Raw genomic sequence first — 17,321 nt, 5'->3', positions numbered from 1 at the left:
TATGTCGGCAGTGTTGATATATGAATACAAAAATTTGTGATTTAGTAATAGTAAATATTTTTTAAAAATTTATTTAAATGAGTTAAATAGTACACAAATATTCTTCATTACACAACAATTTTAAGGTTAGTCAAATTAAATTTACGGTAAACTCATCTTTAATTTAAATCTTTCTAAATATTACTATTAACATAATTTAGTAGTCTATTTTTCTATTTTTTTCGACCTTGATTTATGATACTGTTAATTCATTTGTTTTTTTTTGTTAAATAACTACTCCATTTTTATAAATTTTTTTTGTAATTATTTTTTAATTGATGAGTGCATTAGCAATCAATTCGTTCTAAAAACACACACACATACAATAAGGATAACTTTTTTTATAAGCTGTCAATTTCCTATTAAAAAATTAAAAGGAAACGCGATAAAAATATATGATTGCACAGCAATATGTTGGTAAACTGTGATTTTCAGTCGTTATAAAATGTGAAAAAAATGATAAATATCACTCAGTCTTTGTTTAATATATGTAAGAAAATTTTTTCGCAAATGACTCGACACGGATAATAATTACAGATGTTTTAATTTAACGATATTAGTAGTGGCCATTTATGATTCGCTCATTTTTAATACCTAAAAAAACTTATAAGCGCTCCAATTTCATTTACAAGAATAAAGTTATAAGTAAAATATTACTAATTAGATGTGTCATATAAATACTATCAAATTGCCGCTCGTGTACCAGAAACCCATATTAATTATTGCTTTTCCGTATATTTTGTTATTAATAATCGTGTCGTTATAAACGATTGTTATGTGATCAGCTGTTGTTATATTGAGGTTAGAGTGAAGATGTCCAAAACAATATATTTTTACAGTGTTAACGAGACATATATGCCTCCACGAGGATAAAAATATCAAAAACGAATCGTATCTGTATTTAATTGGTGCCAGTTTGTGCTGCCTTGTTTATTCTCATTATTGTAACAAACACTTGTACAATTTTCATAATCTATTATTATCGTTTTATACTGAACATTCAACATAGATAACGACTCAGTAGGAGAATAGTGTGATTTGAATTTTTATATCAGTAAGAATAATACATTCCGTTGGCTAAGTTTTTTTCCGGTAAAAAATGGTTGTAAAACATCATGTTGAAGGATACGATAATTTTTTCAAGTTCATGGAATCTATTGAAAACCAGCAATCAAACAAGCCTATAATTGTGCTTTTCAGTGGAAGTAAACTTCCTAGTGGTCGGAGCTGGTGTCCAGATTGCGTTGACGGTATATCATCAAACATAAAGTTTTTACTGCCTTATTAATTAATTATTGCATTTAATTAATTATTATTTGCTTTCTTCTTAAACAGCTGAACCATTCATTGAGAAAGGTTTGAAAGCTGCTCCGGAATCAGCACCTTTTATTTATGTTGAAGTTGGTGATCGAGCATTGTAAGAGATAATTAATATACATACACTGAATAATTTAAAGTACTTTTAGATAAATTAAAAGAAATATAACATGAAATTTTAGCTGGAAAGATCCAAAATGTCCATTCCGTACAAATCCAAAGACAAAATTAAACGTTTTGCCAACATTATCACTATGGGGAACTCAAAAACGTTTGGAAGGGGATCAATGTTTAAACATTGAACTTATTGAAATGATGGTGACTGATGATGATGATTAAATAAATAAAAATACATCTATTATCATTTCATACAATTCTTATTTTTATATATATTTACATCCCATAAATTGTATACAAAAAAAGTTATTTATATTAGTACCACATTCTTATTCTATTCACCACAGCCTTAATTGTTAGATTGGCTAATTTATGCATCATTCAATGCAATTTCTTGTAAGTCATCTCTCGGTTCTTCAATACGAATATTGTAGTGGACTTTTTTATTTCTCAAAAAACTATAAGTATTATCGAAAACAACAGAGTCTGAAAAAAAGCAAATATTAAAAAAATATATTTGGATCTTAAATATTCTGTATTATCAGAATAACGTCGAGTAGTTATGTAATTAAAAATGTTAAATAATATTTGAACAAATGGTAGTGATAAATATCAAATCTATTATCTTGTATCAATTCATTGTAAAAGTTTTATCGTTAACTCTAAATTTATGATTTAAAATTTTTTTCTAAAATTATAAGATATCAACTACTTTTATAATTTTTTCAGAAGTCAAAAGGTGCTGGTATAAAAGTTAGTGATGATTCATAAAATGTGTTTTATTACAATTAACTTACATGTTGCTAAGTCTTCACATGTTAATACTCCGATTTCATCTAATTGATGAGCAGGAACCCTGTGTAAAGGAACGATTTCTGACTGTTCCCCATTTTCATTATTTTTGGTGATTCCAAACTTAATATCATGATCATCTGTTCTAAATTCCCAGCTTAAAACCGATCCAATTTTATCAGGCTTAAAATCTATCTTCATTTTATCGCCTTTTCGAACAACAACTGATTTAAAGTCTTCATTATTTTGATCAGTAGAACAGTACTGTTCTTTAGGTACTTTTCCACCTTGACATATCTGTAATAAAGAGTTCATGGATATATTTAATGTTAAATTATGCTAAAATATTGACGTTTTAAGCATATCAATGAACTGAAAGAGGAATTACTTTAGTTATGAGCCGTGGATTACCATCCGGATCAGTCAATGTTCCTCCAAAGTGTGCTGGTAATGATTCTTTTGGAACTAATTTAAAAATAGCTTTTTTCCACTTTGATGAATCTGTTTTGTAGATTTGAATTTTAGATATCGTATATTCATTCATAAATTTCTTAGCAATAGAAAATGCAAATGCAAAAACCTTCGGAGCTAAAAAAAAAATAACAAAAACAGGATATATAGGAGTAAAGAGGATTCGTGTAATTAGCTAATGATTGTAGTTACTATGTTATTACTTACCATTTATTATGAAACAAGTTTTCAATATCTCTGGATAGTTTGCTTCGTACATCTGTATCAATGTTATCACTACTTCACCAGCTGTGCATAAAAAACATACTATAATTATTCGTTAATTTTTTTACTCAAAATATTTTTTGTAACTTTTGATTAGAAATGGAATGATCGATCAATAAAATGATTCATTCAATAATTCTTTCTAATATGTAAATATATAAAATAATAAAAAAAAGCAAAAAAAATGCTCCAATTAGCAATAACGCAATAGTGTGTTAAAAAATGTGATTAGTAGTAGAAATAATGAATATTTATTTTGACATATTCCATATGTCTTTCTACATTGTAACAAAATCATATGTAACCATTCATTTTTATTACATTTTTGCTCTTTATTAAGTAATCATGCTTTAGATTTGTTGAAGAATTTTAATGATCCCTAATTATATCCATAATGATAAGTTAGCATGGCAAAAAAGGATAATTAAAAAGAAAGTATTTGTTATAAAAGTCAGATTGATATACGAAATAATACTGGATGATTAAAGGCTTATTAAGTCTATTGAAAAATATTTCAAAAAAGTTTATTTTAATAATGTCCATTTCAAAAAATGGTAAAAAAATAATTGTACCTGGCCTCCACAAATATGGTCTAAGATTGAAGTCCTCCATGTCAAAAATAACGACTAATTGACTTGCATTGGGTCCATGTTTACTATATTGCTCTCTACATATCGCCAAATATTTTTCTAAAATTTTTATTGTAGCTTTGACCATATCTCTTCTTGGTACCACATGCAGAACTCCATATAAATCAGTTCCAGCAAAAGGCACAATTACCACTTGAAAGTTAACATGCAATAGAACAATTATATAGTTATTGTTACATAATATAATTTATAAAATAAACTTTTAAATAAAAAATAAAATCACCTGGAGCTCCATCTTTATCAAACCCTGATAACCCATGTGCCAAATAGTCCTTTAATACTTGTGGTTCTTCCCATGTATGAATTTTATCAACATCCCATTTCTTCCTCCACTCCATCGACTATTAATTATTAAATAATGCTTTTTAGTTTGTGTAATGGCCATGGCTTCAATTAATCTAGCTTAAATGATAGCCTTTAAGCTACAATTATGTTCTCCACACTTTTTATGTCGATAATTCAAATTACGTACTTGTGAAAGTGTCTGCTTTCACATTAAACAACAAAACTACTCATTATTTCAAACTCATTGTGTACTTAATTATTTTTTATATAAATATAAATATTTGTACAATGAAAGAATGTTTCTTTGTTGCAATGTTTAAAATAACACTTGAAAAACCAAGTATCATTGAAGTTACCTCTCTGAGCATTGTTTCTGCTGCAACTGGGTCCCACTTTCGTGCTGAAGACAGAAATAACTTTGTAATCATATAAAATAATTGATCATTAAGAATAAAAATTGAAGAAAAGAGGAGATGATAATAAAAGACTTAGCTTTACTGATAATTACCTCGTAGCCATCGAAGTAAAAAATGATCATCATGATGTGGTTGAAGAACGTCTTGGACACTTCGCCTAAACTGTAAAATAAGAGAAGAAAATGAGTCCAGTGATTGTAATCAAACTTTTCCACTACGCTTTGATCAAATGAAACTGAACTTTCGCTTAATTCAATTTAGACCAACGATCGATCAAAAAAATTCTGCGAAAATCACTTTCACCTCTTCGTTTGCCAATATCATTTTATATAGCCTTGAAAATCGTTTGGTTTCACATTTTTAGTAAAATACTGAGTAAAACAAGTATCAAGTGATATACCCGTTTTCTACATTCTATTAGGCTTCCTATCTAAAGAAGATTTTTTAAAAATATCTCTTATGTTAGATCACATCATAGCTTCGGGAGTCACCAATAAAACTGAGTAGTAAACTTACTACTAATCAAAAGAGCTGCTATAGCTCATTGAACTAATGAAGAATTATGTAAATGATTAAATTGGGTTCGATAATGTATTCTGTGTAATTATTAGAATATTTTGATAGCTAGTAGCTATAAAGAAGTTTTCTAAACTAGAAAATATAAAGGTTACATCACAAAATGTCGGGTTAAATTAATGGCAGTGATAGTATAATCAACTTGCAACAAGTTCATAGCATATTCAACGTGACATGATTATTAAGTAATTTAACAAGACCTCGAATTCTTTTTAGAATACTAAAAGTGATCGGCAATTATTTTGGAACTTCCATATAAATTCTATACATTAACTCGAACAAAGTACTTGCTCATTTGTATAACAAAAACGCTGAGTAATATTTGATGATCAAAGTTTACGTCAATAAACAAAAATAAAAAAAATCAAGTGACCCCATGAATCAGCATAGCAATCACGTGATTGTCATTATTTTATTATCTGCTATCAATAGTACCCGTTGATATTTTTAAAGTAGATTTGATTATTAATCAAGGTCTTCACTATTATTTTGTTTTTGTTTGTTCCAGATTTCCATGTTACTTTGAGGTGTGGAATTCTTCACTGATCTCCAGATGATTTGTTTTAATCAATAAAATATGAAATATGAGGAGAAAAAAAATTGTGAGAGCATGAATACTTACTTTCATTAAAGCAAATCGCTCATCATCTGCTAGAGATTTCACCGAACTGGTCATTCTGGTGTAATATTTCTAACAATTTGTAATTTTTATTTAGGTATAGTATTAGATTTCTCTCAAGTTACCAGATTTAATACTGTCCAAGTTTTTTTATTTATTCCTCTTTCTAAGAGTTATGTATTATCGACAATGGTATATTTATCACAATCTTGTATAAAAAAATTTGCAGAGTCTCAATGACCCCAAAAGAGGATCATGGATTTTCTTTCATATATAGAACGAATATTTGAAAAAATGCACTGCAGTAAAACTTTGTGGTAATTACAATCGTTCGACTTGAACTTCCAAGAGCGACTGAACACCAAAGTCTCATCGAGCAATCCAATTCGCTCACAAGATATCCGCTCACTCAACTCCTTCTCTCTGCATTTCTTGGTTACTACACAACATCACAGAGAATGTGTGTAAATATCTAAATATTACCAAATACAAAGTATATGACAGTAAAGAGAATTCGCAATAATCAGAGATTGCAATGTTATATCTACTGTCTATGGCCTGATAGTTATAGTCATTTGCTCAATTAATTAACCTACCGATTTATTAATATGTTAAAGAATTTATTGAAACCATTTGCAATTCATTTAATTTAATATTACTGAATTGAATTGTTATGAGATAATTAACGTACGCATAATTATTATGTATTCACACTGGAGAGATAAGATTAAATATTTATTAAAGAAGCACGTTTCTTTACTAAGCTATTTGCACATTCTAAATGTATGCACACTTGTATTCATTCTACTTCTCAAGAGAGTTTATATTTTTTGTTTAAATGTTAGATGGATTGGTTACGCCACGTTCGCATGTATAATCAATTCTTCCATATACATGTGATATATGAGCGGAAAAAATGGGCACCTTCCATGAAGATTTAAATTACCTTTCTTAGAATCATTTTTTTCAAACATTTTATTTATCAATTTTGAAATAAATCAGGATTTCATAGTATTATTCATTTTGTATAGATATATATTGTGTCACGTCCATTGTCATAAGTTTTATGACAACTGTTCAAGTTTCGAGTTCGAAACTCAGTGTATATATATATAAACATGTGAACGTTTCTGTTCTTTGTGCCTGTCTATGTATGTATTATACAAATATATCTGGATTCAGTGTCGCTGCACTTGTTCACCACTGTCATTCAGTCTCATTTGAGCAATAGCTCGAGCTGATTGTGTTTCTCCGTACAATTCAATTCAGCTAAACGAGTTTAGTTGTGAAAACACATTCCAAATTAAAAAGTTGTTCAAACACTTAAGAATGTTTTCTATCAATACTTAGTATATACTATGTAACCATCTTTTAAATTGCTTAATGATCGTTATTGAAATGAGAATGCATATTATACATACAACTACTTGGAACTATCATTATGAATTACTCAAATTGCGGTAAAAGTTGTTTTGCTAAATTAAACGTTGGTTTTTATTTTTATTTTTTTGTTAATAAGCACAATAAAAGATGTTTTTGCTTCAATTATTAACAACACAACATTTGCTCTTTGATGCATTACGTCAAAGAAAAAGTTGACAGGTTTTTTTTCATGCATGTAGTCTTTTACACGTAACTTTTGGCAATCTTCAAAAGTGAGCGAGTGATATATTAAAAATAGATTAAAGAGAGACTTGGATGATCAATGAGAATACTGCATTGAGACTTAATTATTACCAGTAATAAAAATTGTTAAACCTCAGTTGTTACATAAATACCCATTGTCTAAGATGAAATTATTATTGTTTTGATTACATGATTTATACATTGTTTATAATTAGCTCAGCATAGAAATAACGTCTATTACCCATGACCCACAATCTTTGTGAAGGTTGCGTGCGGTTTTATTACTGTGAGCAAAATTAAACTGGACGAGCAGCAGAGATATGGTATACCCTTTCACTACAATGCAATTTTGAATTATCTAAGTGTTGTGTAAACTTTGGATAAAAATTGTTCTACCTTATTAAGAAAAAAATAGTGAATACATGTAAACAAAATTTTAAAAAATAATATAAAATAATAGATAAAATTGTGATAATTACATGTGTAATTACAAACATCACGTGTGAATTATAGTACTTTTGTCTGTTTCAGCATCTATCCTTGAATTCACATAATATATCAGCCTAATGTCTGTATGGTCAACAAGCACCGGACGCAACTCAGTGTTTGGTGCAGAGGGTGGATCAACAAGACCGTCTGCTGCTCAGCCGACACCACTTTACGTTCATTCACACTCTCATTTGCATACTAGTGACGGTCATTGCTTCCATAAACGATATTATAATTGTCAAGTAAGGTTTTACTATCGTTTTTTTTAATTACATCTTCACTTCCACCTTGCTTTAACCACCTTATTTAATATATATCCATTTTTTAAATATTTTTAACTTCAAATCATCGTAAACAATCATTCATTTCCATCATTTGATTTCCAAAAAACTGTCTAAAAAATTAAAAAATCATGAGGTTCGCTGATTTCGGTTTCTTTTTCAATTATCTTTGACATTCTTTAGTGTTTGAAATTCTATTCAGCATTCTAGCATCATAACGGTCTTCATATATTCGTTGTTTTTGTTTTTTCATTTTTTACAATCAATTTATTTTAATTTATTATTATTATTATTGTTCTGTTTGGATCAGCATCCATTGGTTTTTTTACAACGTGAGGAAATCCCACCGAGTACTCCCTCCTCTGTTGTTGGCATCGTCATTTAATTGGTACGTTTTGCTCCCCTTAGATTAGCTATCCCGGCACCCTCCAATTTTAGTTTCAACTGCGGCAGCTGAACCTTTCGTAACTAACAACATGAAGTCTGTTTCGATACATTAATATATTATAACTATTTGTATTATATTTTAAACAGGCTAAAATGTCTCAATCAGGAGATGGCCTCCATACACCAAGTTATCTTTCATGGAGAAAATTACAGCTTAGTAGAGCCAAACTTAAAGCTTCTAGTAAAACTTCAGCTTTACTTTCTGGATTTGCTATGGTAAGATAATCAATTGTTATTTATAATTTAAAAATTAACAGTAATTAAATAAATAAATATACAAATAAATGATACATGAATATTTTAGGTGGCAATGGTGGAAGTACAGCTGAATGCCGAAACTAAAGTTCCCACAGAAATGTTAATTGCTTTTGCTGTTTGTACAACGTTACTTGTAGCTGTTCACATGCTTGCCTTGATGATTTCAACGTGTATTTTACCAAATATTGAAGCTGTTTGTAATCTCCATAGTATAAGTCTTGTTCATGAATCTCCGCACGAACGACTGCATTGGTACATCGAAGTTGCTTGGGCTTTCTCAACTCTTCTTGGACTTCTTTTATTTCTTTTAGAAATAGCTATTTTATGCTGGGTAAAATTTTATGACTTTTCACAAGTTGCTGCATGGTCAGCTTGCATCGTGCTCATCCCAGTTCTCATCATTTTTCTTGCATTTGCTATTCATTTTTATCGGAGTCTTGTGGCGCATAAATACGAAGTGACAGTGTCAGGAATAAGAGAACTGGAACTTCTGAAAGAGCAAATTGAATCTACAGATGTTGAAGGGAGAAATGGACTCAATATGTTACAACAATCTAGCACACACATTGTTTGAATATTAGTGCAATTGTGTTTAAAACAGTGAAATGAACCAATTTTTAACGACGTCTTCCGATTGGTTTTTCACAGTGGTTCAGTGAGTGATTTATAAAAATTATTAATATTCCATAAAAATTATTTTGCTCTATTATATCTTGTACATACCCCAATACATTCCCTTTTTCACGCATCGTGACTTAATGATATTATTATAATACAATCTAATAATGAACTAACTAATTGAGTAATTGATGAGTTGTATTGAATCTTTTGGGTTCAGTTATTAGACCATACTATTAGTCATTTCTACCTCCAATGGTTTACTGATTATCATTGATAGTGGGGTCCTACAAAGCCAACATTTATATTAAAAAAATATAATTAATAAATAACAATTAGAATGATAAAATGTTTGTGATTTATACTTACTAATTTTGGGATGGGATATGGCGTAGAATAAGAGGTTACTTGACGCCAATGTGTATCTTGAATTATGCTTGATTTACATTGATTATTAACCCAATATCCTTTTTGTATTTGACCCGTTTTTACATGATAAAATATACCGTCTCCATGTTTTTGATCGAACTCAAACTGTCCTTCGTATCGATTTCCATTACCTTGAATTCACCAACATTTCACTCATATGATATGTAATAATGGTTTACTTAATGGAAAAAAAAATATTTACTTTGGACTAACAATCCCGTTCCATTATGTAAATCATTTTCCCACAGTCCTTGATAAAAACTTCCATCTCTATACCACATTCGTCCGAATCCGTGTCTTTTATTGTTCAAGAAATTCCCTTCATAGTAATCACCATTATCATACCAACACTGACCAGATCCACTTCTTTTGCTATTAATCCAATCACCAGCATAAAATTTTTTACATTCTTCATCTTTATAAATTTTTGTGAGGATTCCAAATCCATGGAAAGTGTTATTTAGGACTTGACCTTCATATAACCACCGAAAAGATTTGGTTTTTCTCGGAAATCTTAAAATAGTTGGTATTCAAGTTTCTATTTACTTATCATTAGCAAACTATTTTTTATTCGGACTATTTTGTTACTAATTACCAATATTATTGAAAACAATTTTTTTTTATTATTCATTTATTCATTAATTATACAATTATGTAATAGCCATAAACTATAATAATCTAATATTATTTATATTAGATATTTGTGACTAATTAATAATTTACTCACTTCCGTACTTTGGTCCAAATTAATTTTGGTTCTTCTTTTATCGACATTATTAATAGTAAAATAAATATTATTTTTGTAGATTTAAAAAATCTTTAATTAATTTTATTTAATATTTATGTAATATTAATAAAAAAATATTTACTCAACAAATATAATGGATTAAAATTATAAAAATTTCAACCCAGAGATAACTTCAGATATTTTGGATATTAAGTGCAACGGATGCCCTTGAATGTTCATGCTTATAAGATTAGAGAGAGTGAGAGAGAGCGAGTTGTTTGGATGACTCAGTTTAATTCAGTCAGTAATCATTCGGAAGTTAATCTGACCACATCGCATTTTAGCTAGAGTAACAACTGATAGACTTGATGATAAATTATGTTATTATTAAAAGTTAAGTGAGTCAATTATATAGGGTTGTTAAACATAATTGATCAAGATTTAATTATAAAAATAATACATTTCTTATTGAATGAGAAAAAGAAAATCTAATTAGAGTAGTTCGACGTTTACCGCAAACTTATATTTTGAGGTATTAAATTGATGTAAACAATCGATCAAAATTCTGTAATGCCTTTTCAAACTCGAATACATTTATAAAAAAAAAATAATTTATAAATCAAGTGATAGGATATTGAGCTCAAATAATTATTAATTTGATAGAAAATAAAGCTGATTGAATTCAAGTTTCTAAGAAGAAACAAATTCTTTTAAAAAAAATGGCGGTAATTTGTGTTCAAACTTGTGCTAAAAGCTGCAAGAGGGCGGTTGATGTAAGTGTCATTGAAGATGGCGTTAAACCAGACATTTTATTTTTGAAATTTTTAATTTGAACAGTTTCATGCATATAAACAATAAACATAGTGTCATAGATAAGGGAAAGTGTCATTATAATTAATAATACATAAAATCGTGACTTAAAATGAGATAAAAAAAGTTATGACAAGAAGTGTTGCAACTGGATTGTTTCTTTCATCCTGATTATCTTGATTAATGAATTCTTTAACACTGGTAAGTCTTGGAATTACAACATTAATAATAATAAACATAATTTTCGACGGATACTTTTATTTTTTTTGTACAATACTGCGATATGTTGACAACAAATGATAATGGACCATCGATTCTAACACCAACATCAATAGTACTCTCACTAAATTCTACGTCTTTCATTGTTTAAAAAGACAACTAACTTTCATTATAATTTATATATTTACTTTCTTTATTCTCGTTCATTTACTGGTAACGTGCTCATGATATTTTTTCTACATTAATAATATATGTATAGAGTAATTAATTTCAATATATAACGATATGTTTATCATTTGATATGAAAGTGCCAAAGAATCACGTTTAATCTTATTACTCATGATCTAAAATATTATTGTTCAGCTACGTATATAAATCATACATGCGTCATTCATCACTTGACTCGAAATTTTACAAAGTCAACGAGACGGACATTTTACAGCCTTTTTAATGAATGCATCCTTTAAATCTTATAAGTTATTGAGGAGTTTTTTTATCGCGTCAACGCATTTTTATTCATATTATGTTTAATCATATACTTGAATCACAATTTTGGCTATTAAATTAGTCAGAAATTTATGCTCGACAATGCACAGGAAAGTTTTTTTACGTTTCTATCAACTTTGTCGGAAGTTGGTAAATTTGTATCGCGCAAGTATATCGTGTGTTAAATACTGAAAAATGCGCCAACAAAAGTATAGTAATTATACAAGTAATTCAACTTTTTCATCTATATTAAGTCAATAATTACGCACTCATGCCAATAAGGTACAATATTCTGTCTCTATTAGTTATCAATAAATTGGTTCTATGATAATAAAATTCATTTATAAAATCTCTAGATTATATACATATGCTGTTTGTAATACAAGTGGCGCAATGGATTTGTTATACCTGCCCGAGCTGCTTTTATTTTCTTACCATTTTATTTGGTTCTTTATCAATTTAAAAATAATAATTTACACATTTTTCACTGTGTATTAATAACGGTAAACATTAGCATATTGATAAATAAATCATAATTTAATTTTGCCAATTACAAGAAAAAAAAATTCCCACAAGTGTTGGAAAAAATTATGCAAAGACGTTGCAGTAACTATGAGGGACACTAATTAATATCTTACATATTACATATGATTTTTTTTAAAACTGGAAGATAATTTAATACTATTTGTTTTTTTTTTTACCTTGTTTGTGTTTTTGCCATGCTCTTATTATTTTAAACTGCTACGCTCTTTAAATTATAACTTTATTGAAGTATGTTTTATGATATTGATCAAATTTTTATGAATGAAACTACATATAAGTTTACGTGAATTACTAATGAATTAAATTAATTGGTGATAGTAGTAATTTATAGAGATCATTTGTCATAAAAAAAATCAATGCTATTACATTGTATAGAGACAATTATTCTTAGTAACAAAATTCAAAGTCATGAATAGTAAAAATCATTAATATTTTGAAAGCCATTCTATTACAGTTCTTCATTTAATGCATTCATAAAAAAAGGATAGAATCAACAAAAGAATTCTACTTTTTATAAAAAAAATGTTTATCCAAAAATTCAAATAGTATGAAAATTCGGATTTTTTAATAGATAAAATAATTTATAATAAAAGGTTAAATTTAGATAAAATAATATTGAAAATATGGTCCCACAATCGTTATATTTATAACAATTAAAAAAAATATATTCAAGCCACTAGTTTTTTGGCAAAAGGTCCCTCTTACTTTCAACCTTTGCACGCAATTCATTTAGTAAACTCAAGTAATATGTATAATTACATACTTATTATCTTAATCGATAATTGATGGTCATAATGAATGAATGGATAATTAAATGTTGTTGATGTGCAAAATAAAAATTATCAAAGATTTTACAATGGCGCAGCAGTGGTAGACAGATACAGAGTCTTAAGCGAATCAGTTTCCGACTTTTTATGTCAATAATTTGTTGATTTATCCTTGCGATTATCATCATAAGATTTTGGGAAAAGTACACGCTTTGGAAATTATAAATATAAAAAAATATTTTTAAAAAAACAGTTAAATTGATCTAGAGGACAACATCGGGCAGGGTACAATGCCACTAGGCGTGTTGAATACCGCCTCTCCCGGATCCATGATGACTACCGATACCATGGCCTATCATTGAACTATTCCCAGTAGCTATGTCCTCACGAACTATTTTTCTTTCTTTATAGTAAATTTCTTCGCTTTCTTTGTCACACAGTAAAAGCACTACGCCGCCGAATAAAAATATTGCCGCACCCCAACCAACTCCATAGGCCCATCCGAATTCCCAGACCGTTCTGTTGCCTAAAGTAAGCTCTCCAGAAAAGAAAACTGGATAAATAATTAGAGCAAGTAGAAGAGCTACAACTGTAAATACAAAAAACAACAATTAAAATTAATTAAGAAAAAGTAATTAAGATTGATGATAACAGAAATGATGATTAGAACTTACGTGCTAGGCCCATACAAAATACAGCAATCCTGTACCACTTGTGTTTATCTCGGTGATCCTTAGACCTTAATCCTAGACCGGTTAGGAGCGTCGCTATAACATCAGCAACTAGACAAACTATGCAAAGCGCTGCTACAGCTTTAATATAACCAACATCTCTAGCTTGGTAACATCCTGGACCAGCAACGACGTTGAATGGCAGAGGAGTCTCTGCACCTTCCTCAATACAGTGAGCAAAAAGTCCTTGCCGCCAGCCTACTGCCATTAACCAATCCGTTGATGCCAAGCCCATGATCATCAGAATTATCACAATAACTCCGCATATAAATGCTATCACCTAAAAAGTTATATACATTTCAATCTACATATTTCGTGAAGTTTGAAACTTTTGTTACAGAGTATAATAACAATCAATAAAATCATTCAGTGGAAAAAATATTAATATTTTGAGGAAAAATACTTCCACAATTATTCGTATGAAGTATTGGAGAAGCTTTTGTATTATTGTTGTTCTATATAAAAATACGTTTCCTCAAAAGTTTTGATTAATGAATCTATTACATTAATCATGCTTTGAAAAAATAATTTCTATGATAAAAGAAAAAAAAATATTCTAAAGGTTTATTGTATTAATAATACCTGGGCGATTTCATTCTCTCCCATATGATCTTCAGCTACAGTATACATAATCATTTTTTTCACTTTGTGATTAAACAAATACAAGATTAATGATTAAGTAAAATCGAACACTTCTTCTCAAATTAGTAATTGCAATATTAATTATTAACTATAAGTAGATATTATAGTAATGACTGAACTCATTATTATTTATAAATTTTATGGAACATCATAGACCCCTGTAAACCCCGCCATAGATCATTCAACTGAATTTATTGAGGGTGAGGCGTTTGAGGGAACAGTCGAAACACCTTACCAGTTTCTTCTCTTAAATCTTTCAACCTCAATCATATTTTATAAGATTTATCAAAAAATCATCACCATCACTCACGAATTTATTAGCACTACTATAAACTTATCAAATATTTAAACATCATTACACTTGGATTGTATATATTTAGGTCATTTTTTTTTGTCGTAATATCAAATTAACAAATGACTCCAATGCTCAGCATTCAGACTACCACTTTAATAGGGTCGTTGGGTGGCGTGAGAACATTCAGAGCGACTGCGCTTGTCGATTTTTGTCATCAGGTTACGCGTGCGCGAAAATATTCTTGCCAAAAGAGAACAAGAGAGAAAGTATGAGTGGAATCCAAGACATATTTAGTTGTCAGTTGTGCCAAATATTATTTAATGTGGTATGAGAGAAAAAGAGAAAGAGTTTGACAGTTAACATCGATAAAAATGATAATGATAAAGTGGTATGATCAATCGACGTACCTTTAGTGGCCTGGTGATTGTTACTGTTTCAATTGTTGTCGCTTGAGCCATTGTTATTAAAATTTATATAATATAAACTGGAAAAAATATATATGTATTATTAACTAATGACAGTATCAAGATAAACATGATGTATTGCTTAATAATATTGAGGACATCGTGATACTCACCTAGAAAAGTAACTCCGTTTTCCTTTAGAATAGCATAGAGTGCACTTTAGCAATTTATTTGTGTTCTAAGTAGTTTAGATAATATTCACATGTTTGCCATTAATTTGTTATTACTGTAATTACTATTTTTAGATATTAATTAATATATCTACCATCACCAAAACTTTGTACTTTTGAATTATAATTAAACACTATAAACACTACAAACTAAAGCCTCTGGTGACGCTTAGCTATTTGCTAAATAACTTACAAAAATAATAATTTAGTTGAAAAATAGCTGCCAAAATCACAATTGCACGCAAGGTGGTTTGTGGCTATTTGAAACGATGAAACATCCAACTATTTAACTGAGATGATTAATCTTTCTTGATTACTAATATGTACAGGCGTGAATGTTTATAGTACAGGCATTGTAGTGAATGTAAAGTGAGTAGAGAGGGAGGACGCTATGAAAGTATAATAACAGCCTGCGTTCGTAAAACCATAAAAATCTTTGGCTTCAGAGTCTCTTTAGCTTTTTGATTTACTTGGACGAATGAACACCAGAGGGATTTTCAAGTGTTTTCAGAGTCAGAAAAATTTTAGATCCTTATTATCAAATCGATATTTGAAGATATCAAGTCATTAGAACATTTAATCATATTACAACATGAGTTTTAATAGTTTTATTAATAATAATAGTTATTTGGTTAATTTTACATTTTATAAATCATTAAAAATATCTTGAGCAATATCTTATTTATGATAAACAAATGTCTTGGCCAGACAATGATGTTTTGTATCAAGTGAGTATTTAAAATTTGTAATCTAAAAATAGTTTAACGATCCTACAATTTATACTAGAACTTTAATTACATCTTAACAGATTATAATTAGTTTTAATCATATTTCATCATCATTTAATTACTATTTTTATCATTGACTTAATATTTTAGGTTATAAGTTAATGAACATCGTGGCGTGGCGTTAAATAATTCCCAGCATGTAGTAGTTTAGTATCAGAGTCCAACTCATAACAGAGATAATTAAAAATCAATAATCGAATAAATGATAGTGGTAAGTTGAGTTAAATATTAATTACATATTTCAATTATTTTTGTTTCGATGGAATTTGTTATTACTATGATGAAATTTTACACCGATTGCTGAATCAATGATTATAAAAACACATGCACTACCAACTGAATTATCTTTATTATAAAATAAATTGTACAAATTTATAATATTTACAATCTATTAAGAATTCCGTTATTTTTTCCAGCCAAGTAGAGATGAATATTGGCTTTATCAACCCAAAATTATCAGTAAGTTGAAAAATAGTTCTAATCTGTTTATTTTACATTTTAATAATAATAATTTTTTAAATGATGACAACCAATACCGATCAATGAATTAATGATTATAAAAACATGCACTACCAACTGAAGTTTATAAATATATAAAAATAAATGACTTAATCTAATAATTCACAAAAATCATTCACTCTTAATGTTTTTTTTTAGATAAATAAAAAATTGGAGTAATGCAAAGAAAAAAAATATTTTATTGAGCGTTGAGAAGATGGAACAAGAAAATATGAAATTTATGTAATTGTTTAAATAATAAATATATCTATTGTATAGTTATGGAAATCTATTTATATCTTTTACATCCATAAAATAAAACAAAATATTCGTTCTTATGTAGTTGTACAATTTTTTTCGCTCTGAAACGTTTATAATCGCCTTGTTTCGAATTAATAAAAATTAATAATTTCATTTACAGCAATCACTGTAGGGTAACTGGCGTTATTTATATGATTAATATTCGAATATATCACATTGAAAAAGA

At 28.6% G+C, this 17,321-nt stretch overlaps 6 protein-coding genes across 13 annotated transcripts in view; 3 read left to right on the top strand and 3 right to left on the bottom strand.

Moving 5' to 3' along the window:
- The first annotated feature begins 21 nt into the window (after positions 1–21).
- Positions 22–9,614, top strand: LOC118068654 (calcium release-activated calcium channel protein 1-like). Of its 7 annotated transcripts, none has more exons than XM_035086219.1 (4): positions 22–125; positions 7,704–7,903; positions 8,477–8,605; positions 8,694–9,614. In XM_035086219.1, the coding sequence occupies exons 2-4, from the start codon at positions 7,739–7,741 to the stop codon at positions 9,219–9,221; spliced, it is 822 nt and encodes a 273-aa protein (XP_034942110.1). In that variant the 5' UTR covers positions 22–125; positions 7,704–7,738; the 3' UTR covers positions 9,222–9,614. The 7 variants fall into 7 exon arrangements, with proteins under 7 accessions (XP_034942110.1, XP_034942105.1, XP_034942107.1 ...); XM_035086214.1 differs by lacking the exon at positions 22–125 and adding an exon at positions 5,505–5,643; XM_035086216.1 differs by lacking the exon at positions 22–125 and adding an exon at positions 5,868–6,006.
- Positions 408–1,725, top strand: LOC118068657 (thioredoxin domain-containing protein 17-like). Its single transcript, XM_035086225.1, has 3 exons — positions 408–1,289; positions 1,375–1,456; positions 1,539–1,725. Exons 1-3 carry the CDS (start codon positions 1,139–1,141, stop codon positions 1,693–1,695), a joined length of 390 nt encoding a protein of 129 aa, XP_034942116.1. The 5' UTR covers positions 408–1,138; the 3' UTR covers positions 1,696–1,725.
- On the bottom strand, positions 1,715–5,688 carry LOC118068653 (SEC14-like protein 4). Its single transcript, XM_035086213.1, has 9 exons — positions 5,550–5,688; positions 4,444–4,513; positions 4,292–4,335; positions 3,874–3,991; positions 3,573–3,782; positions 2,944–3,024; positions 2,654–2,853; positions 2,271–2,562; positions 1,715–1,959 (listed from the first exon to the last, which is right to left on the bottom strand). The coding sequence occupies exons 1-9, from the start codon at positions 5,601–5,603 to the stop codon at positions 1,844–1,846; spliced, it is 1,185 nt and encodes a 394-aa protein (XP_034942104.1). The 5' UTR covers positions 5,604–5,688; the 3' UTR covers positions 1,715–1,843.
- Positions 9,526–10,468, bottom strand: LOC118068308 (MORN repeat-containing protein 3-like). The gene is made up of 4 exons (XM_035085609.1): positions 10,422–10,468; positions 9,897–10,207; positions 9,635–9,825; positions 9,526–9,552 (listed from the first exon to the last, which is right to left on the bottom strand). Exons 1-4 carry the CDS (start codon positions 10,466–10,468, stop codon positions 9,526–9,528), a joined length of 576 nt encoding a protein of 191 aa, XP_034941500.1.
- Positions 10,469–10,632: 164 nt separating this feature from the next.
- Positions 10,633–17,321, top strand: part of Rnb (R and B) — an 80,976-nt gene continuing 74,287 nt past the window's right edge. The window contains exon 1 of the mRNA XM_035085917.1: positions 10,633–11,432. The gene's annotated coding sequence lies outside the window, so the exon portion shown is untranslated. The remainder of the gene's footprint in view (positions 11,433–17,321) is intronic.
- LOC118068485 (transmembrane protein 47) lies at positions 11,470–16,084 on the bottom strand. Of its 2 annotated transcripts, XM_035085925.1 has the most exons (4): positions 15,492–16,084; positions 15,322–15,398; positions 13,921–14,257; positions 11,470–13,835 (listed from the first exon to the last, which is right to left on the bottom strand). In XM_035085925.1, the coding sequence occupies exons 2-4, from the start codon at positions 15,370–15,372 to the stop codon at positions 13,543–13,545; spliced, it is 681 nt and encodes a 226-aa protein (XP_034941816.1). In that variant the 5' UTR covers positions 15,373–15,398; positions 15,492–16,084; the 3' UTR covers positions 11,470–13,542. The 2 variants fall into 2 exon arrangements, with proteins under 2 accessions (XP_034941816.1, XP_034941814.1); XM_035085923.1 differs by lacking the exons at positions 15,322–15,398; positions 15,492–16,084 and adding an exon at positions 14,560–15,139.

This window comes from Chelonus insularis, unplaced genomic scaffold (genome assembly GCF_013357705.1).
Source record: "Chelonus insularis isolate UGA/USDA-ARS -01 unplaced genomic scaffold, ASM1335770v1 contig_3_pilon, whole genome shotgun sequence".
Taxonomy (NCBI): domain Eukaryota; kingdom Metazoa; phylum Arthropoda; class Insecta; order Hymenoptera; family Braconidae; genus Chelonus; species Chelonus insularis.
Note: the sequence above shows the minus strand (reverse complement) of the source record. Positions and strands in the feature narration are given on the sequence as shown.

Coding starts and splice junctions, on each gene's coding strand:
- LOC118068654 (XM_035086219.1), top strand. CDS start 7,739: ATGTCTGTATGGTCAACAAGCACCGGACGCAACTCAGTGTTTGGTGCA. Junction 7,904..8,476: donor AACGATATTATAATTGTCAA/GTAAGGTTTTAC, acceptor TATTTTAAACAG/GCTAAAATGTCTCAATCAGG. Junction 8,606..8,693: donor TACTTTCTGGATTTGCTATG/GTAAGATAATCA, acceptor TGAATATTTTAG/GTGGCAATGGTGGAAGTACA.
- LOC118068485 (XM_035085923.1), bottom strand. CDS start 14,613: ATGATTATGTATACTGTAGCTGAAGATCATATGGGAGAGAATGAAATC. Junction 14,258..14,559: donor GAGAGAATGAAATCGCCCAG/GTATTATTAATA, acceptor ATAACTTTTTAG/GTGATAGCATTTATATGCGG. Junction 13,836..13,920: donor ATTTTGTATGGGCCTAGCAC/GTAAGTTCTAAT, acceptor TTGTATTTACAG/TTGTAGCTCTTCTACTTGCT.
- LOC118068308 (XM_035085609.1), bottom strand. CDS start 10,468: ATGTCGATAAAAGAAGAACCAAAATTAATTTGGACCAAAGTACGGAA. Junction 9,826..9,896: donor AACGGGATTGTTAGTCCAAA/GTAAATATTTTT, acceptor GGTGAATTCAAG/GTAATGGAAATCGATACGAA. Junction 9,553..9,634: donor CATATCCCATCCCAAAATTA/GTAAGTATAAAT, acceptor TTGGCTTTGTAG/GACCCCACTATCAATGATAA.
- LOC118068657 (XM_035086225.1), top strand. CDS start 1,139: ATGGTTGTAAAACATCATGTTGAAGGATACGATAATTTTTTCAAGTTC. Junction 1,290..1,374: donor GTGTCCAGATTGCGTTGACG/GTATATCATCAA, acceptor CTTCTTAAACAG/CTGAACCATTCATTGAGAAA. Junction 1,457..1,538: donor GAAGTTGGTGATCGAGCATT/GTAAGAGATAAT, acceptor ATGAAATTTTAG/CTGGAAAGATCCAAAATGTC.
- LOC118068653 (XM_035086213.1), bottom strand. CDS start 5,603: ATGACCAGTTCGGTGAAATCTCTAGCAGATGATGAGCGATTTGCTTTA. Junction 3,025..3,572: donor ACCATATTTGTGGAGGCCAG/GTACAATTATTT, acceptor TTTTATGCACAG/CTGGTGAAGTAGTGATAACA. Junction 2,563..2,653: donor ATCCACGGCTCATAACTAAA/GTAATTCCTCTT, acceptor TCTTTATTACAG/ATATGTCAAGGTGGAAAAGT.